This window comes from Meles meles, chromosome 7 (genome assembly GCF_922984935.1).
Source record: "Meles meles chromosome 7, mMelMel3.1 paternal haplotype, whole genome shotgun sequence".
Classification (NCBI taxonomy): domain Eukaryota; kingdom Metazoa; phylum Chordata; class Mammalia; order Carnivora; family Mustelidae; genus Meles; species Meles meles.
In genome coordinates, this window is record NC_060072.1 from 63,783,106 (window position 1) to 63,801,242 (window position 18,137).

The 18,137-nt window shown below is 36.0% G+C and overlaps 1 protein-coding gene across 7 annotated transcripts in view; it reads right to left on the reverse strand.

Annotated features, from left to right (window-relative positions):
* SLCO1A2 (solute carrier organic anion transporter family member 1A2) overlaps positions 1-18,137 on the reverse strand; it is a 45,793-nt gene that overhangs the window by 15,356 nt on the left and 12,300 nt on the right. For 6 of the 7 annotated variants that reach the window (XM_046013609.1, XM_046013610.1, XM_046013612.1 and 3 more), the window contains 8 exons: positions 15,839-15,945; positions 13,426-13,572; positions 10,076-10,174; positions 9,317-9,538; positions 6,717-6,881; positions 5,105-5,300; positions 1,608-1,773; positions 95-267 (listed from right to left, as the gene is read on the reverse strand). In XM_046013609.1, coding sequence (XP_045869565.1) covers positions 95-267; positions 1,608-1,773; positions 5,105-5,300; positions 6,717-6,881; positions 9,317-9,538; positions 10,076-10,174; positions 13,426-13,572; positions 15,839-15,945 — 1,275 coding nt within the window. The remainder of the gene's footprint in view (positions 1-94; positions 268-1,607; positions 1,774-5,104; positions 5,301-6,716; positions 6,882-9,316; positions 9,539-10,075; positions 10,175-13,425; positions 13,573-15,838; positions 15,946-18,137) is intronic. The other variant, XM_046013615.1, reaches the window with a different exon arrangement.

Consider the following 18,137-nt stretch of genomic DNA (forward strand, 5'->3'; position numbering starts at 1 on the left):
CTTAGATAACATTGGCTCCAAGTGGCTTTCTGAGAAAAAATTACCTTAATAAAGGGCCAAAAAGGAATCCAAATAAAGAAAATGATTTTTGTACCTTAGGAGAACCATATATCCAGGTATGGCAGATAAAGAATAAATGAAACTGCCAATTGCTGACAAGATTAAAAAGTACTGAAGCATCATGGAACAGTCATGTCCTTTGTCACACAGTCCAAGAACTGCAGATGAATTTCCTGACGTTTGAATGCAGCTACAATTTTGGAACACCTGTGTGAAAATAATATATTATCTTATTTAAGAAAGTAAAATTTTGAACACAAATCACAAATATTTTCTACATAGCCAAATGGATCAAGATGAAGACTATTTATTCCCTTTATTCTCATCTCGATTATGGTCCCTCTCAGGATTATAGCATAAAACAAGACATGGAAAGGTGGTTTTAAAAAAATGGAATTTCTTTCTAAATATGTGAAGTAAATTTGCAATAGCTCAGATATTCTAAAGTCATGTCTTTTAAAAACATATACTGTTTTGTTACAACAGGAAGTATAATAGTTTGGTTCAGAACACTCAGTGGAAATATTTAGATACTTAAGAATAAAGCTTTATTTAAAAAAACACAGTTCATTTAAAAAAACATAGTAAAGTCAATCCTTTAAAAATTCTTGTATGTTTCCTGGTTTTCATAAGAATTTTAAGAAAAATTTTTAGGGGCACTTGAGTGGCTCAGTTGGTTAAGTATCTGCCTCCCGCTTAGGTCATGATCCCAGAGTCGTGGGATCGAGCCCCCGATAGTGCTTCCTGCTCTGTAGGAGCCTGCTTCTCCCTCTCCCTGCCACTACTCCCTGCTTGTGCTCTCTCTCTGTGTCAAATAAATAAATAAAATATTAAAAAAAAAAAAAAAAGGGGCGCCTGGGTGGCTCAGTGGATTAAGCCACTGCCTTCGGCTCGGGTCATGATCTCGGGGTCCTGGGATCGAGCCCCGCATCGGGCTCTCTGCTCCGCAGGGAGCCTGCTTCCTCCTCTCTCTCTGCCTGCCTCTCTGCCTACTTGTGATCTCTCTGTCAAATAAATAAATAAAATCTTTAAAAAAAAAAAAAAAGAATTTTAAGAAAAATTTTTGAAAGTTTTACTTTATCACCAACTAACATTTTAAATATTGTAACATTATCTAGGTAAAGGAAAAAAAAGGCTAATTCTATCTTCTTAAAAAGCTGTCAGAATGTGAAAAATACAGAAAAGGAGAAAAAAATGGCAAAGCAATTAGCGGGATAATTGAGATAAAAACCACCAACTTCATCTCAATGATAAAAATATTTTAGTCCAGAGTATTTTTAAAATGAATTATCTGAGTAATGACATTACTGCTATGAAATTAAAGATCAGTGATCAGTGTCCACTATATTCAAAAACATTAAAGAAAAAGATTAGTGGTCAGGCATTATGGAGTTAAAATAAGATTTATGGAATAAAAAGTAAATCAAATGAACATACAGAAAGACTTCAATTTTACTTCTATCAAATGAGGACCCAGTTCATGTTGGAAGTTTTCAGTGCAATGCACAAAACCAAAGTTCTGTAAAAAGACCAATAGAATGTGTTACCATATTTATTCCTGCTCCAACAGATGTCTCACAACCAGCAAGACAAGCTGACATATATGACACACCATTGTTTCCACACACAGGGTCCCATGTTTTAGTTGGACAGTTGCAATCCCTGTTACAATCAGCAAGGATGGTGTTTCCCACATATAAATCTTGTTGCATTCTGAAATGATTTAAAATAATGCATGAATGTTGAAAGACTATTAGAGCATTTTCTTTTTCTTCTTTTCATCTTAATCCAAGATTTTATTTCCTCTCCTCCCCAAAGTAGAAACAGGAAACTTCCCACTATCCATGTGTGGACTCAGTACTAAGCTCTGGCAATTAAAAAATACCTGCTTTGGTGACCACATAGCCACTTTTTAGTGATTTTCTGATAAAAAATAGCCAAAACAGGCATTAACTGAGTGCCTATCACATAGAAGTTGCTTTTTTGGGTATTATTTGAACTCAAAAATGAAGATGACCAAATCCCTGTGGTTGATCCATATGGTAGTAACAAGAGATATTATGCTTGAAATCAATTTTGAAGATCAGAATCTGTAAGTTCAATTTGTATACAGATAGTACATTTAGCTTTAGAAAGCTAACTACTTGAGTAAACAAATACATTCTCCTAGTATAAAGTATGTGCTGTGGTCACCAAAATGGCAAGATAGGTTGCTCTGGACCAGTCTCCCTCCCAAGAAGACCAATTATCAGCTATCCATAGATAACATACCATTGTGAAAATCCCAGAACCTGGGGGTGAAACTAAAGTACCCCCCTGGACCATGAAGACCTAGAGAGACCACACTGGAATGGTACAAGGAGCAGAAGCACTCTAAACAAATTGCCCCACCACCAGCATAGCATAATGCCACACTGGGAAGGTCTCCCTGGGCCTACAATTTTGCCAGTGGGAAGAGAGAACCCAAGGTGGACATCAAGCTCCCTCAGCATTGTGAGATATTTCCCAGGAGGCTCATTCAGGTCTCACCTCATGAGGCTCACTGGAACAATCTGCAGGCCTCACTTATTAGGAATTAGATAAAGAAGGAGAAAGGGGACAGGGATTACAGCAAGCAGCACTCAGATCTTGGCAGACTATTCTTACTTGCAACATTGACCAAGTACAGATCCCAGCCTGTGGTATAGCTCATCTACAGAGCTGAATGGTGGCTCCTTTTGGCCAAGGAGCTCAGCTGGCACTTCTGCTTGATTTGAATACCTAGTCAACAGGCCATGGTGGCTGTGGAGACAGTTCAACTGCCCCGTTTGGGCAGAGAAGCAAACTCGCAGACCTGAGTAACTATTGAGCACAGCCTCCAGTCCCACCCATCCAGAAAGCCTGGCCAGAGAACCTAAGCCAGAAAGTCCATCCTATAGCCCTGCTCAGTCTGGGAGCCAAGCTAATAGCCCTGTCCTACTGTTAAACGTAACCTCTGGCCCCACATAACCAAGGAGCCTGAACAGTAACCCTGGGCAGCCTCAGAGGCCAGAATACAGCAGTGTAGCCCAGTCTTCAGCACTACCCGAAGTAGCAGTGAACACAGCGTGAAGCCTTGCTCAGGCAGGGAACCTAGTCAGTGATTCTACCCAATCATGGAGCAGAACTTGCAGCGTCACCTGATGAAAGAACATGGATAGTGATCCTACCCAACTAGAGGACGCAGTTTCTAGCACCACCTAACTCTGGGATGCAACTAGAGTCCTCTCTCCTCCAGAGGGCCTGGAGCATGGTCAGCACCTTGTGAAGCTCAGCCTCAACAAAACATTAGCAGAGAAATGAAGAAAACAATCCAATAATTGCATCAAAAGAATAAATATTTAGGAAATAAATTTAACCAAGGATGTGAGAATATGTACGCTGAAAGCTATTAGACATTGATGAAAGAAACTGAGGAAGACACAAATAAATAGAAAGATATTCTAAGTTCATGCGCTGGAAGAATTAATATTGTTAAAATGTCCACACTACCACAAACAATCTGCAGATTCAGTGCAATCCCTAAATAGATTCCAGTGTTCCACTGGCATTTTTCATAAACATAGGAAAACAATTCTAAAGTTTGTATGAACCCACAAATAAGTAGCCAAAACAATCTTGAGAAAGAACAAAGCTGGAAGTATCACACTTCTGGATTTCAAACTATTTTACAAAGCTACAGTAATCAAAACAGTATGATATTAGCATAAAAGAGAGTCACAAAAATTATGGTACAGAATAGAGAACCCAGAAATAAACCATACATATATGGTTAATTTACAACAAGAGAGCTAAGAATTTATTGTGGGGAAAGGATACTCTCTTCATAAATGATGTTGGGAAACTGGACAGCCACATACAAAAGAGTGAAACTAGACCACTATCTTACCCAATACACAAAAAATAGACTCAAATGGATTAAACACTTAAATTTAAGACCTGGAGCCATAAAATTCCTAGAAGAAAATACAGTGGGTAAACTCTTTAACATCAATCTTGGCAATGATTTTTTGGATCGACACAAAAAGTACAAGTAACAAAAACAAAAATAAGTGGAACCATGTCAACTAAAAAGCTTCCGGACAGCAAGGGAGATCATAAGCAAAATGAAAAGACACCCTATGAAATGGAGGTAAATATTTGCAAATCATATATGTGTTAAGCAATTAATATCCAATATATATTTTAAAAACTAATAAAACTCAATACCAAAAACTAAAAACTAATAAAACTCAATACCAAAAAAGCAAACAGGCTGATTTTAAAATGGGCAGAGGATCATTTTTAAGCCTTTTGACTAAGACCAAGTGTTAAAATGGGCAGAGGAACTAAACAGAGAATTTTCCATAGAAGACATACAGATGGCCAATAAGTAAATGAAAGGATACTCAATATCACCAGTCATTAGAGAAATAAAAATCAAAGCCGCAATGACATATCATCTCACATCTGTTAGGATGCATTATCAAAAGTCAACAGAAAACATTACTATGCATAACCTTCCTATAAATTCAGATAACCCTCAAATACATATCCAAAACTATTCAATGATAGAGATATAATTAGACAAATGAAATGTATGAATTTACATATGAATTAATATATCATATGTTAGGATTCAGTTATGCTGGATGTGAGCCCATTGTGGAAACATATAAAGGTGATTGAGACTTTATAGGTAATTCTTAATTTTACCTGCTTAGGAAAGTATAAAGTATATGGATCATATATCTTAGTACAACCTAAGACTGTTGGTAGTTTGTTTGATATCCACTTTAATATCTACTAGTATCATACACACACACGTGCAGTCATAAACTCACTAACCCTATGATATATTCCCAACCTCTTTAATAAGTCTAGAGCCTGGAGGACTAGGCTTATAATTGACAGATGGAGGAAAGATAAAGACCATGGATTATTGTTGTGAATTCTAATTAGCTAATGATCTGGTGATGGGTAATCATTGAATAAAATACATTATTAACTGTCCTAAAAGTATGATATTCATTAGAAAACAACATACCCTTTATAAGTGGTGGTTATGCCAGCAACCGAAGAATTATCACAGATCATGAGAAAACACAAAAAATGGAGAAGATACTCAATTAAAGATAACCAACATCCTATGTGGGCAGCTTGTTTGACAGTAATCTTGAACTTCTTCATAATTAAACCACCAGCTATATATCCAATGCATATTGGAGGTAAGTTATAGATGCCTATAAATGTAAATAAAATATTATTTACAAACAGACTTAGCAAAAGAACAAATATGATAACACTTATCTAATATGTCTTACGTTAGAAACCATTTAAGTCCAACTCACAGTGAAGAAAGTTGATTGAATTTTATCTCCATTTAGTTAATATGTCACGTATATATATCATGTCTTAGGTTGTATTAAGATATATGATCCACTTTATACTTTCATAATCGGGTAAAATTAAGAATGACCTATAAAGTCTCAATCACCTTTATATGTTTCCACAATGGGCTCACATCCAACATAACTGAATCCTAACACATTATATTAACTAAATATAATCTCACATCTGTTAGCATATATTAACTAAACGGAGATAAAATTACATACAGAGAGATTTTTAAATGCCCCACAATGTCAAAGTATTTTGAAGACTGTTATCACTATTCTTCTTTTAATTAATTACAGTAGGTTGTAAATTTCTTGTATGCAGGGGACATATTCTACATTTCCTTCTAATGGTTCAGGTAGGAGTGACAAATCAAAGTTGGCCAGTAGTTTATGCTTAATATGATTTGGGGGTTGTTTATACCCACTCTAGATGTTAAGAATTTGACTTAGCTCAAGATACTTTGTAAGATTGCTGAGTCTGTGATTGTCAAGTACATTTACATTTCGTGTCCCTCTCCCTAAAAAGGGGGAAACATCAAGAAAAAGGAAAAGACAGTGTTTGGTTGCATCCTTACAATTCCAGGGTAAGTGAATCCCATCAACATTTTCTTGGGAGACTGGTTAAAAATTCATTCCAGAATATCACACCAGATTGTCTAATTTAGTATGTTTGAGGTGGGCACCAGGTATCTGAACTTTTAACAAGCACTCTAGGTGATGAGGCTGCAGGCAGTCTAGGAAATTCACTTTTCAAAACAGTAAAAAGCTCTCACGAGAAAGTCAAGGTGGAAGAGAACCACTGGAGTTAATGTAGTCTCGGGAGAAACAGAATGCTTGGGCTGTAAAGACGCCTCAAACCACCAGAGGGCCCGGGGAATTAAGGAATTCATAACCTGGAGTAAAAGAGTAAAACTCAGACTCCTAATGAATTAACATTGTTTTCCTTTTTACATTAATGGTTTGCTTCTGTGAAAATTATCTCTAATCCGTACATTCCCCAGGATTTCCAAAAATATTTTGAATTTGCATTCTGACTGGAGAAAGACCAGAAAAGAAAGCCAGGATTTCCTGGCTTCTTCCCTTCCCTTCCTTGTTGATTTCCCTGGAGAATGGAAGGGGGAAATGCACCAGAGACAGAAACATCTCCATATGTTTCAGTTTAGGAGTTTGCTAGATCCATCATCATCACACTGTTTACCCTTTCATGGTTAGAAAAAAAAAAAAAAAAGGAGCTACTGATAAAGAGAAGAATAAACATACCAATTAGAAAGATTGCATCTGAAGACGATTTTCCATATTGCTGTTCCAGATATTTAGGCATGAAGGTGAACATATTAACAAATGCATTGAACTGTACAATGCTTATTAGTATGAAAAGCATGTAAATTGGGTTGCATAAAAGACTTTTCATGAATGGTAAAAAATCTGAAATGAAAAAACAACGGTGTTAAACTAGCTTGACTTTGCATTTTGAGGATTCTAAAACATCAACCTACCCTCCCAAATTAAGTTTTCTGCTTATAGTGCACATACTTGTTTTGTTTTGCTTTGTTTTATTTTGTTACCTCCTGAAAGCTAAAGTTATATCATTTTGGTACCCTCTGCAAGTCAGTAATGCAGCTGACTGTGTAGGGAGCAGAACACAACTGTTTTACCATCACTAAGTCACTATTGTGTCTTAAAGAAAAAATATAACATAATCAAAATATTGTCTGTGTTCACACCATTTTCTTTTTTTTTCTTCTCTTTTTCCTTCTATTAATATCCTCTCTTTTCTAGAGATTGCCTAGAATGAAAGATGCTTGTTCTGTTTTTTAAAGTTTAGAAGGAAATCAACTTGATAAAGTTCACACTCAAATATTGATATTATTGTTCCTGACCATTTAAAATATGTGGGAATTTATGGGATATAATTTTCTCAAGTGTCAGGTATTTTTCTACTTCCACAGAATTACAGTTTGGTCCTGCCAGTAGTTCATACTGGCTACACAATGAAACCACCTAGGGATCTTTTAAAATACAAACTCCCAGGTTCCACTCTCTGAGATCTTGATTCATTTGGTACATACTAAGGATTATGTAAATTATATAACCCAAACTTTCCCCTGTCAGTATGGACTGACACAGCTCAGGGCCAAACTTGTATCCCATCTCTTGGAAATGTTCCAAGGTCATCCTGCCACCATTTTGGGGGTAAAGTCTCACCTATAATTACTTTTCACTTTTCCTATCTTCACATTCTTTGTCTTGATTTCCTTACTTACTGTGTATTTTTTGCCCAATAAACTGGCTGAAATCCAAAGTATCAATAAATAAATTCAGAGAGAGAAGGATGCATAGCTTAATGCAAAGAAACCTATTGTAGCTGTAGAATTCCTATTTATGAATAAAATACATGGCAGGTGAGAAGTGCTCAGAGCACTTTGGAGATTTTTAAGTTGTCCATGTTTTTTTTTTGTTTTTTTTTTTTCTGAAGTTGTCCATGTTTGTTGACATCTCTGTTCTAGTAGATAAGTCTCAGTAGTTCAAATCTCTTTTCTATATGTCTCATAATAAGTTCAGCTGTTTCCTAGTTGTGAAAACTGATCTTGCAGATCACAAACAATATTCTATGTTAAAATCTTCAATGAGTCTGTATCAACCTTTCAGAAGGAATTGTGAGTATAATCATGACCTCTCTGAGAATTTTGAAAGGTTCTGAATTGGCTTCTAATAATCTGAGAAGTATTATGTTTAATAACAGTTTAAGTGAATGTGTAATTGTTAATAAAAAAATTCTGTGCAAACTGGTATTATAATTTATGGGTGATGGTAGAAGTAGCATCATCAACAGTAATAACACTAATACTAGTAGCAGTAATATTAGTAATATGTGCCAGCGCTCCTCTTACTCTCACACAACAACTCTGTAACAATAAGTACTGTTATTAACCCATTTTACAGATAAGGAGACTGAATCTCTCTTCACCTTGTAAATGAACAATCTTTAAGAGTTCCAAGGCCCAGGCCACACCTCATACTAATTAAATCGAACCTCCTGGGAATACTACAATATTTCTGGGCATCAGTATTTTTTTTTTAATTTCCCAGGTAATTCCAGTATATGGACCAGTTTGAGAATCAGTGTTCTTGAACATTAAATACTTAGATTACTTTAGCTTAGTTTCCCACAGAAACACTTTCTGTAAATTATTCTTTGAGCTTTTATTGAAGATGTATCCAAAAAGAAAAAAAAAAAACCTGTTCTATAAAATACGCACTTAAACTTGCTGGGAAAGTATGTGCTTCCATAGTGCTTGCATTGTGCATCATATGATAAGTTTTTCTTTTTTTACAGTGTGTTACTTGGAGAACACTTTCTCTTTGAGAATTCTTCTTCTCTCTGTCAAGTATAGAGAGTTCTGTGATCTCTCTTTTCTTTTTCTGCCTTAACTTGCAGGAAGCTCATAGTTAAGCTAACATTATTTTTTTGGTTGTTGTTTCAGAACTATACATTTATTTGCAATAGTGTATATTTTTCCTCCTTTTGTTCTCCATTTGGATTTTTTTTAATTAGACTTATGTTCTCTATAAAAAAGGATTTTTTAAAGACAAATGAGAATTTATTTATTTAGTGCCTGAATTAACATAAGATTTTGTATATATGTTGATGACAGATAATTTGGCTTCCAAATTTTATCACTTATTTCCAAGTAGTAGCACAGGAAGACTCAGACTTGTTAGACATTATTGACTACGGACTATTAATGACAAATTATCTTAATGCACCCTAGCATGACACAGTGTTAAAGTGAAATATAGACACCTCTCTAAAAAAAACAAAAAGTAAATTATATGGTATTTAGAATTTTTATATTTGCCTTTAGTGATTCCATCCTTTTCCTTCTTGACTTTTTTATTTTGTTTCTCTTCTTTCTCATTTTTAATGATGTTTGCCTTATTCTTTAGTCCTTCCTTTGGAAGCGTTTTGGGCAAAAAGAAAAAAGGAATGGCAGTGAGCACATTCACTCCTGCACAAATCAAAAAGCCAAACCACCATGCACCAACCCAACGAGTGTCAGTGGGAGTTATGGTCAGATCATCTGTAAAGAAAAATGCACATTTTAATTAGCTTGTCACAAATTCCTGCATGAACAATAGAAAATTATTAATATTACAGTTTTCAGGTTTTATTCCAGTACAGAATTTGTAAACAACTTAGACATTCATAAAATTTGTCTGATGATAGGTGGTATTACAATATTGCCTAGCAATAAATTATTTTGGTTCTCTGTCCTCTCCTGGAGGGAATTTGTAAACCAATACTTATTAAATAACTACAAGCTCTAATTACATATAAATAATAATTTGATTAAAAGAAATTCAGACCTCTGTTGTCTTTATATCTCTTGAGAAAAGGAAACATGGTTGTAGCACAATAGAAAAAGCACTGGATTTTGAGTCAGAAGAACATTTTAATTTGTTTTCCTGCCCCCCTGGTTTGAAATATTTGAAAAATTATTTGAATTCCTTTACTCCAGTTGGCACACATGAACTCACTAAAGCAAGAATTACCTGTGATAACATAACTGGAGGTGATTGTGTATTCTAGACACTATGAATAAATTTCATTGAATTACCTGTGTTCACAGATCCAGTGTCCACATAAACATTTGCACAGAATGATGCTAACAAAAGTCCAATCAAAGGACCAATGATAGCTCCTGTTTCTACAAACCCTAAAAATAAATGAAAATATAAAGTTATAGTATAGCTATATACCCAAATAAAGAGTCCTAATTCCGTGAAGAGTCTGAAGACGCATTGTTTGTGCCTCAGATACGTTGGCCTTAAACTTCCAATTTGTAAGCTTGGCGTACATATAAGTAACAAGTTTGTTTCTGTTAATGTGGAGAAAAAGAAGCTCAATATTTAAAGCCACATTCTCTAGTCCTCCAAATTCTTTTGTGTGATAAATTACAGGTAAAATCTGCTGTAGCAGCATTGGCTGGGATCATGCTGTTGACAAAACCATAACACAGAGTGAGATTCTTTTGCTGCTTTCCTTAGGCAGAGTTTTGGAGGAATTCCAGACCAACACCACGTTATGATAATTTTCTCATGACATGTTCCTCAGAAAAACTTCACTCCACATCTCTGACTTGAAACCTCTTCTTCTGGCTATGTTCTCACTGTTACTGATACTTTGTATTCTCCACATTCTTGGCTTCCATTCTCATCAGTCCCCTCTGCCCTCACGACTTCTTACTCATATGGAATTTCATCATCGGTGAGCTCATGGCCTACCTGCGATTCAGAATCAAGGCTGAGCCATCCCCACTGCAGAAAAGGCAGACATAACCTTCTTCAATGTGCTGTTCCTTCCTTCAAAATATGTCTTCTGCCTTCTCCACAGTTCCATAGGCTAGCCCCCGGTCACAGACCTGACTTCTTGATCTCAACCCCTCCTATCTTCTCTGAGGCCTTGCTCAACTAGACATGTTTTGTTTGTGTGTGTGTGCTGGTTCGGTCTTCCCTGTTCGCTGATTACAATATCTCACATATCCACCCTGCTTGCTTTCATTTCACTGCTCTGCATTTACAGCCTCACCACTTCCTGAATCTACTCAAATCCTTCCACGTTCTTCTCAAAATACTTGCAGGTAGCACCAGTGTCCTTTTTGCCACTTATTTGGTGTCCTTTTCTGGTCTCTATTCTCCTAATTCTTTATGTTATTTGACACTGCAGGCTAGCTCCTCTTTTGACATTTCCTCCTAATACTTTCACTAAACTATGCATTTATTGTTTACTTTTTCCCTTGTTACTACTCCTTTGATTTTTTTCTTCCCATTCTTCTCAATAACTAAAAGTGTTCCTTGGTGTTTTAATGTAGAATTTCTCACTAACTCATTTCTCTCTCTTTTGTTTAAAAAATTTTATTTACATGAGAGAGAGCATGAGAGGGGAGAGGGTCAGAGGGAGAAGCAGACTCCCTGCTGAGCAGGGAGCCCGATGTGGGACTTAATCCGGGGATTCCGGATCTGGAGATTATGACCTGAGCTGAAGGCAGTCGCTTAACCAATTGAGCTACCCAGGTGCCCCACTCATTTCTCTCTCTCTCTCTTTTTTTTTTTTTTAAGATTTTTTAAATTTATTTGACAGAGAGATCACAAGTAGGCAGAGAGGCAGGCAGAGAGAGAGAGAGGGAAGCAGGGTCCCGGCTGAGCAGAAAGCCCTATGCAGAACTCGATCCCAGGACCCTGAGATCATGACCTGAGCTGAAGGCAGAGACTTTAACCCACTGAGCCACCCAGGCGCCCCCCCCACTCATTTCTCTCTTAATTTCATTTATTTTCTCTATGTAAGTGATTCTCAACATTCATTTCTACCTTTTCTGTTCTCTCCTAAACTTCAAAGCCATACATGGAACTATTTTCTCCCATCGTGTAGCTTATTGATTTATAGTTATTTAATTATATTCATGTGCACATTTATTTATTTCATTTTTTAAGTCTGATTTTTTTTCTAATTTAATTACACACAGGTATTTATCAGATTTGGTTGATTTATAATTATGTAGTTATTTATATACTAAAACTTATATGGACTATGTCTTATTCATCTTAGTACATATAGAAATTATTATTATTATTTCCATATATTATACACCCTAGTATTTATTGAATAAAGAAACACAGATTATAACAAGGTGTTTGTTGGGACACCTGGGTGGCTCAGTGGGTTAAGCCTCTGCCTTCGGCCCAGGTCATGATCCCAGTGTCCTGGGACTGAGCCCCACATCGGGCTCTCTGCTCAGTGGGGAGCCTGCTTCCTCCTCTCTCTCTGCCTGCCTCTCTGCCTATTTGTGATCTCTGTCTGACAAATAAATAAATAAATAATCTTTTTAAAAAATGTGTTTGTTAATTTATTGCAGGCAAGCATTTGTATTCTTTCAAGATAAATAAATAAGGGATTTGAAAGGACAGAAAAGAAAAACATCAAAAAAGCTTATTGAAAAATCAATGAATGATCAAAAAGTACCAAAGATTACTTGGGGTAAGGTTCTCTAAATATTTTGATCTATCTCAATTACGTATAGCTCTGCTCCAATTTTCTTTCACCCTCTTTGACATTTCTGATTCTTAAAATATATGTCTACATTAATAGCAAAATGTGTCCAAACTAAAAGTTACACTTTTGTAAATAACAACAGAGGGAACAACTAAAGAATACAAATAAGCTATTCATAATAAATTAAGAACACTTAGGAGATTAGTAGACTACATAAGAAGGTAGATCTTATTTTGGTTATTGTGGGAGGTGACATTGATTGATTTTAGAAAAGGAAATTTCAAGAAACATAACCAAAAGTATGAACCAGATATTTGGGAAGAATCTGAAAAAGCCTGACTAGGATGGAGAGATTCTGAAGAAACCAAATAGATTGAGTAATAATTGGAGAGATTAGATTTAGTAAAGGAAGAGCTAGTATGTTTTATTGACATGGTAAGGAAGACATGATTAAAACATTATTTGAGAAAAAATATACTGCAAGAGTGTTTATTAGAAATTGAAAGAAAATGCTAGTGATAACGTGACCAATGAAGATGTTATAATAATCTATAGATGAAGTAATGAAGACCCAAACAAAAATAGAGGTAATGAAAATAGAAAGATTTTGAATGTAAGAGACATTTTAAAGAAAACATTGGTAAGTCACTTAGACTTGGTATAGAATGGTGTCAAGGAAATGGGTAAGTCAAAGAGAACTCCAGGGGTACTAGATGAGTGGTATTTTTAATAGCAAAAAGCAGAGTTAGAAAAGAGGCTTATTTGGAGTTAGCTCAATTTGGTAAACTTTTATTGATGACCAGCTGTACCAAGGTACTCTGCTCGTCATTCTGGAAGTCACTGAGTCCAAGTAACTGACATCCACCTGTAAGGAACTTCCTTTCCTGAGAAGAGGTTAAGGCAGATTTTCAAACTCACCAATGTATAAAGGAGAGTTTTCAGATTTGGCAAAATCTTCTATGTAGGAAATACCCAAAGGCATGATGGGAGTTTCGCCAATTCCACGTATGATATTTCCTACTAGTACATACACCCACATTAATGATTTCACTTCTTTCACACAGTCTGTATTAAAAGAAAAAAAAGATATTGTATTAGTGTTTTGGTAGTAAAGTATCAATAATACTTACTTCTAGATTTTTGGTCAACATTTCAATTCTTTTTTTTTTAAGGTTTTATTTATTTACTTGACAGACAGAGATCACAAGTAGTCAGAGAGGCAGGCAGAGAGAGAGGAGGAAGCAGGCTCCCTGTGGAGCAGAGAGCCGGATGTGGGGCTTGATCCTAGGACCCTGAGATCATGACCTGAGCCGAATGCAGAGGCTTTAACCCACTGAGCCACCCAGGTGCCCCAACATTTCAATTCTTATGTGACATGACATCTTGTCAATGATTTATACTACTATGTCAGCTGTGCATTATTGGACCATCCTATTTGCATTTTCTGACAGGGTACTTAGGTATGGCCAAATGTAAGTGGTATGTTGGATCCAGTTCCTACTATGTTGGGATAGATGAGTGGTATCCACATCTCTTTTCAATTTAGTATTTAATGGCAACACATTGGTAGTTTGATGGCAGTATTTACACACACAAATTGATAAACACTAAAAGCCAGAAATTTTTTCCCTCCAGAGAGACAGTCTATCAGCACCTACTGAACCCAGCTGGCTGCTGTGAAAGCTACCCCACTTCTATACTAACTTAGGGAAGAGAAGCAAACACAAATATCTTTATCTAGAATTGATACTGTGAGATTTAATAAGAATCTCTCTGAAGTATGAATTCTCTACAGCTCTAATTACTTTATAGAAACTAAAAATATTTAACCAGATAGTAATCACATTTTCTCTATAGAACCTACTGTATACTGTAACCACCAAATCATTTTTAACAGAGAAACCAACCCCAATCCTTGAAGCAGCACTGCTCAGTAGAATAACAAAGAGTAGGCCAAAGGGAATGAAAGGGAGGAAGATAGGCAGTTGTCTGAAAACAGCCAATTCTGTTCTAAGCCTATATGGCTATCAAGCCAGGAGGACACGGCACTCTTTAGGGTCATGTTTTCAGAAAAGTGAATGACAGTTTATTTTTGTCTCCTATAATCTGCCCAGGTACCCACAGATATGAGGCTCCTGAGCTCAGCTGGGCCTGGAAATATCTAGTGAGGTTTATCTCTCAGTTATTCCCAGTCCAGAAAATCATAATGCCCATTTCTGGGTATTCATGTTTCTTTTTTTTTTTCCTATGGTGAGCTCAGTGTCTAGAGATCCTGGGCAAATTCTAGGCCTACTCCAGGACAAAATTTAACATATCGGATGATCAAAGAATTAATGTACTTTTCTGGAAATTCACTAGACTGGGAAGGTTTGATTTATCTACTACAATGCAGATTTAAAAAAAAATATAGGAAATAGGACCTAGGTCAGTTTTTGGAAAAAGCCAGTTCAAGAAAAAAATATAGGCCACCATTGATGTCACACGGTTTTTTTGTTTGTTTGTTTCCCCAGGGAGTTGCTTTGGCTTAGATTTTCTGAGACAGCTATTCTTATACTCCTTGAAATTGTTTAGTTTCCTCTGATTCCATGCCAGCAGTGAAATTCCCAGCCTTGGGGACGAATGTAATTCCTACAGATATGAATCCAGCATAAAAATGTCCCCATCAGAGGAAGAGAAGTTCTGGTTTGAAGTAAATCAATGGGTTAGTTCCAGACTAAGCATCACCAGATTATTATATAGGTCCCTTCACATATGAAGGAGCAGAAGCTGTATGTTGGCATCTGGGACTACAGGAAGCCAGAAGAAGCACCACTATTGCTTGAGAATATAAATTAGTATCTCTGGTAAAGAGGAAGAAGTAGAGCAGAAAGACAATGTCCTAGTTCAGCAGAAAGAGAATAGAGTAAATCAGAGTCACAGCATACTTGCCTGCTTTCTCTGCTATAGAAGACTTGTGTTATAACACAAATCTTTTTGTTTCTGTTACTCATTTACAAATCATCAGCATAAATCCTGTTTCTAAGATGTTTTCCTCTGTGGAATTAACTCTAATTCTCCTTGGATGGATGTCTTTGACTTATTTTTAACTAACCATTCCAAATAATAGATAAGACATTCTTATTAAGTATATTCAAATATGAGAGGAATAACATTTAAATTATAGACCATTTCTATTTCCCTCCATGATCTCCTCCAAAATCTCTGAAAAAAAAAGTCTTTTGTTCATTTACCTTACTCACTTAACCAAACGTAATAACATTCAAAGCCCCTCAGCAGAAAGCATTCAGTTACAAATTCACTGAACAGAAAGCAGTACAATGAAGTAGACAACCTGATGGATCTTCTGTTGCTCTGAAAATCTGGGTTCCATTTTCCATACACAAGAAACTATTTGAGGACAAATTGCCTGAAACTGAAACTGTAGATTCATATTCATATCTGTAGGAACACAGGGAAAACGTGTGGATGTTAAGGAGCCAATGAAGACAATGTGGGCATTGTGCAGATTAACACCTGCTTCACTTAAGACACACATCTAAATCCAGGAAAGACTTCTTTTCATTTTGCCACTGAATCATCATAAATTAATATAATCAAAAAGAACTTGCCACTCACTGTCAAGGTACAATCCCGTGACAGCTAGCTTTCAATTATTTGTATGTGAATGATCTACCTTTTAAATCATCTGACATTAACCTTCAGTGGTTTTTAGGTGATCATTTCCTGGAAATAATTACTGTGGGAGAAGGAACAGAAACCAAGAAAAATGATAGACTCAACAAAATATAATTAAAGGGTTTCGGGGGAAAAAAAAAAAACACAACAAAACAAGTCTCCCACTTGCTGAGAATCCGAACAATAATCCCTTCATGTGTTCATTAGTGTCTTCAGAGAAACAAAACATGTACCCATCATAATGAGAAACCTTAGGAGGATCTCAAACACTGTGGCAGCACGATGTAATGACTTTTTCTTTTCTCATTAGAACAAAAGTGTTAATAAACTGTGACCATTATCTTAGGCAAATTACCCAAGATCCACATGCCTTTTCCCAGAAAGAAAATTATATGCTACAACAATGAAGGAAAATATGCCCAGGTTTCTTTGTTAGAAATTGCACTGGGTTGATTTCTATATTTCTATTAGAGAAGAGAAAGCCAAAGAAAACTTGCCTTTCTGAGTTTCAAATAAGCTAAAGAGTGTTATGCTTGGATGTCTCCAAAAATCCTGATCATTGTGATACAAAACGTAATAAAAAGGGTTAAAATACCTTCCCCTTAGAATAACTGCCCAGAGATACCCATAGAATTTGGCTATGAATTGTAGACAAAGGCTTCTGTCTCCAAGCCCATGATCCCATGAGACATGCATGGTCCCAAAAGAGGATTGCTTTAAAGTGTGTATAAGGAGCAGTTAAGCCCTTATAGACATCCTCTGCCATCGCAACTGATTATGGCCTTTGTCTCTAGAGACTAAATAGATACTGAGGCTAGGGAAGCCATACTAAAATCTGCAGACCTTAGGTTAAAAAAATCTACATACTGAAAATTGAGATTCCCACCCCAATGTGCTGGTAGCCAAGTTCCCACCTCCCAGAAAACAAATTGGAGAATCACCACCTAAGATAACTCACCGTTTAGGGGCAGTTCTAAGCCACCTAAAAGATAGCCAGTACCTATACAATCAATCACCCTACAAAGGACTCCTCCATTAATTAAGCCTTATACACATACACAGAACTTCCAGTTAGCTTGTTGTTGTTATTCCTCTTTCTTAAACATGACTCGATAACCAAGAACCACCAGATATATGGGGAAAGCCAGTAACGGTAAAGATAGAGACATAAACAAATAAAAACTGTACACTCACAGAAAACAGAAACAATGAAGAGAGATGAAGAAAATTTAGACAAAGAAAATTTAGAAAAAGACACATTCTTGAAAGAAGAACAAAATGTTCCTTAAAAAGATACATTCAAGGATCAAAAGATATGATAGCAAAAGTTAGAAATTCATTCAGAGCTTTGGAAGATAAAAATGTCTCCCAAAAAGTTACAAAAAGATGAGGATATAAAAAATTGGAGAAAAAAGATGAGAAATATATAAACTTAATCCAATATATACAGAATTCAAATAGTAGATGTTCTAGAAAGAGAAAATGGGGAGGAGGTGTATCATCAAAGAAATAATACATGTAAGTTGTCCATATTGAAGGCACCTAGCACAATGGAAGAAAAGGATTTATACCAAGATGGTTATGATGAATCCAGACTCCAGAGTTTAAAAGAAAACCCCAGTAGCTCCCAGAGAAACGAAACCGGTCACAGGGAGTAGAATGGCATAAGAGTTTCAATAGTAACATTGGAAACTAGAAAACATTGGAATGATGTCTCCAAAATCCTTAGGAAGATACTTCCAATTTAGAATTTTATATCAGTCAGGCTATCAATCAAATATGAGAGTAGAATAGAATATTTTCAGATGTCCACGGTCTTGAAATTTCTACTTCCTTTACATACTTTTTCAGAAACCAATTAGATTATGTTTTCCACAAAATGGAGTGAGAGTAAAAAGTAAAGTAGAAGATATGATAGCCAGGATATAAGTTAACTAAGGAGAATAGAAGCAAAC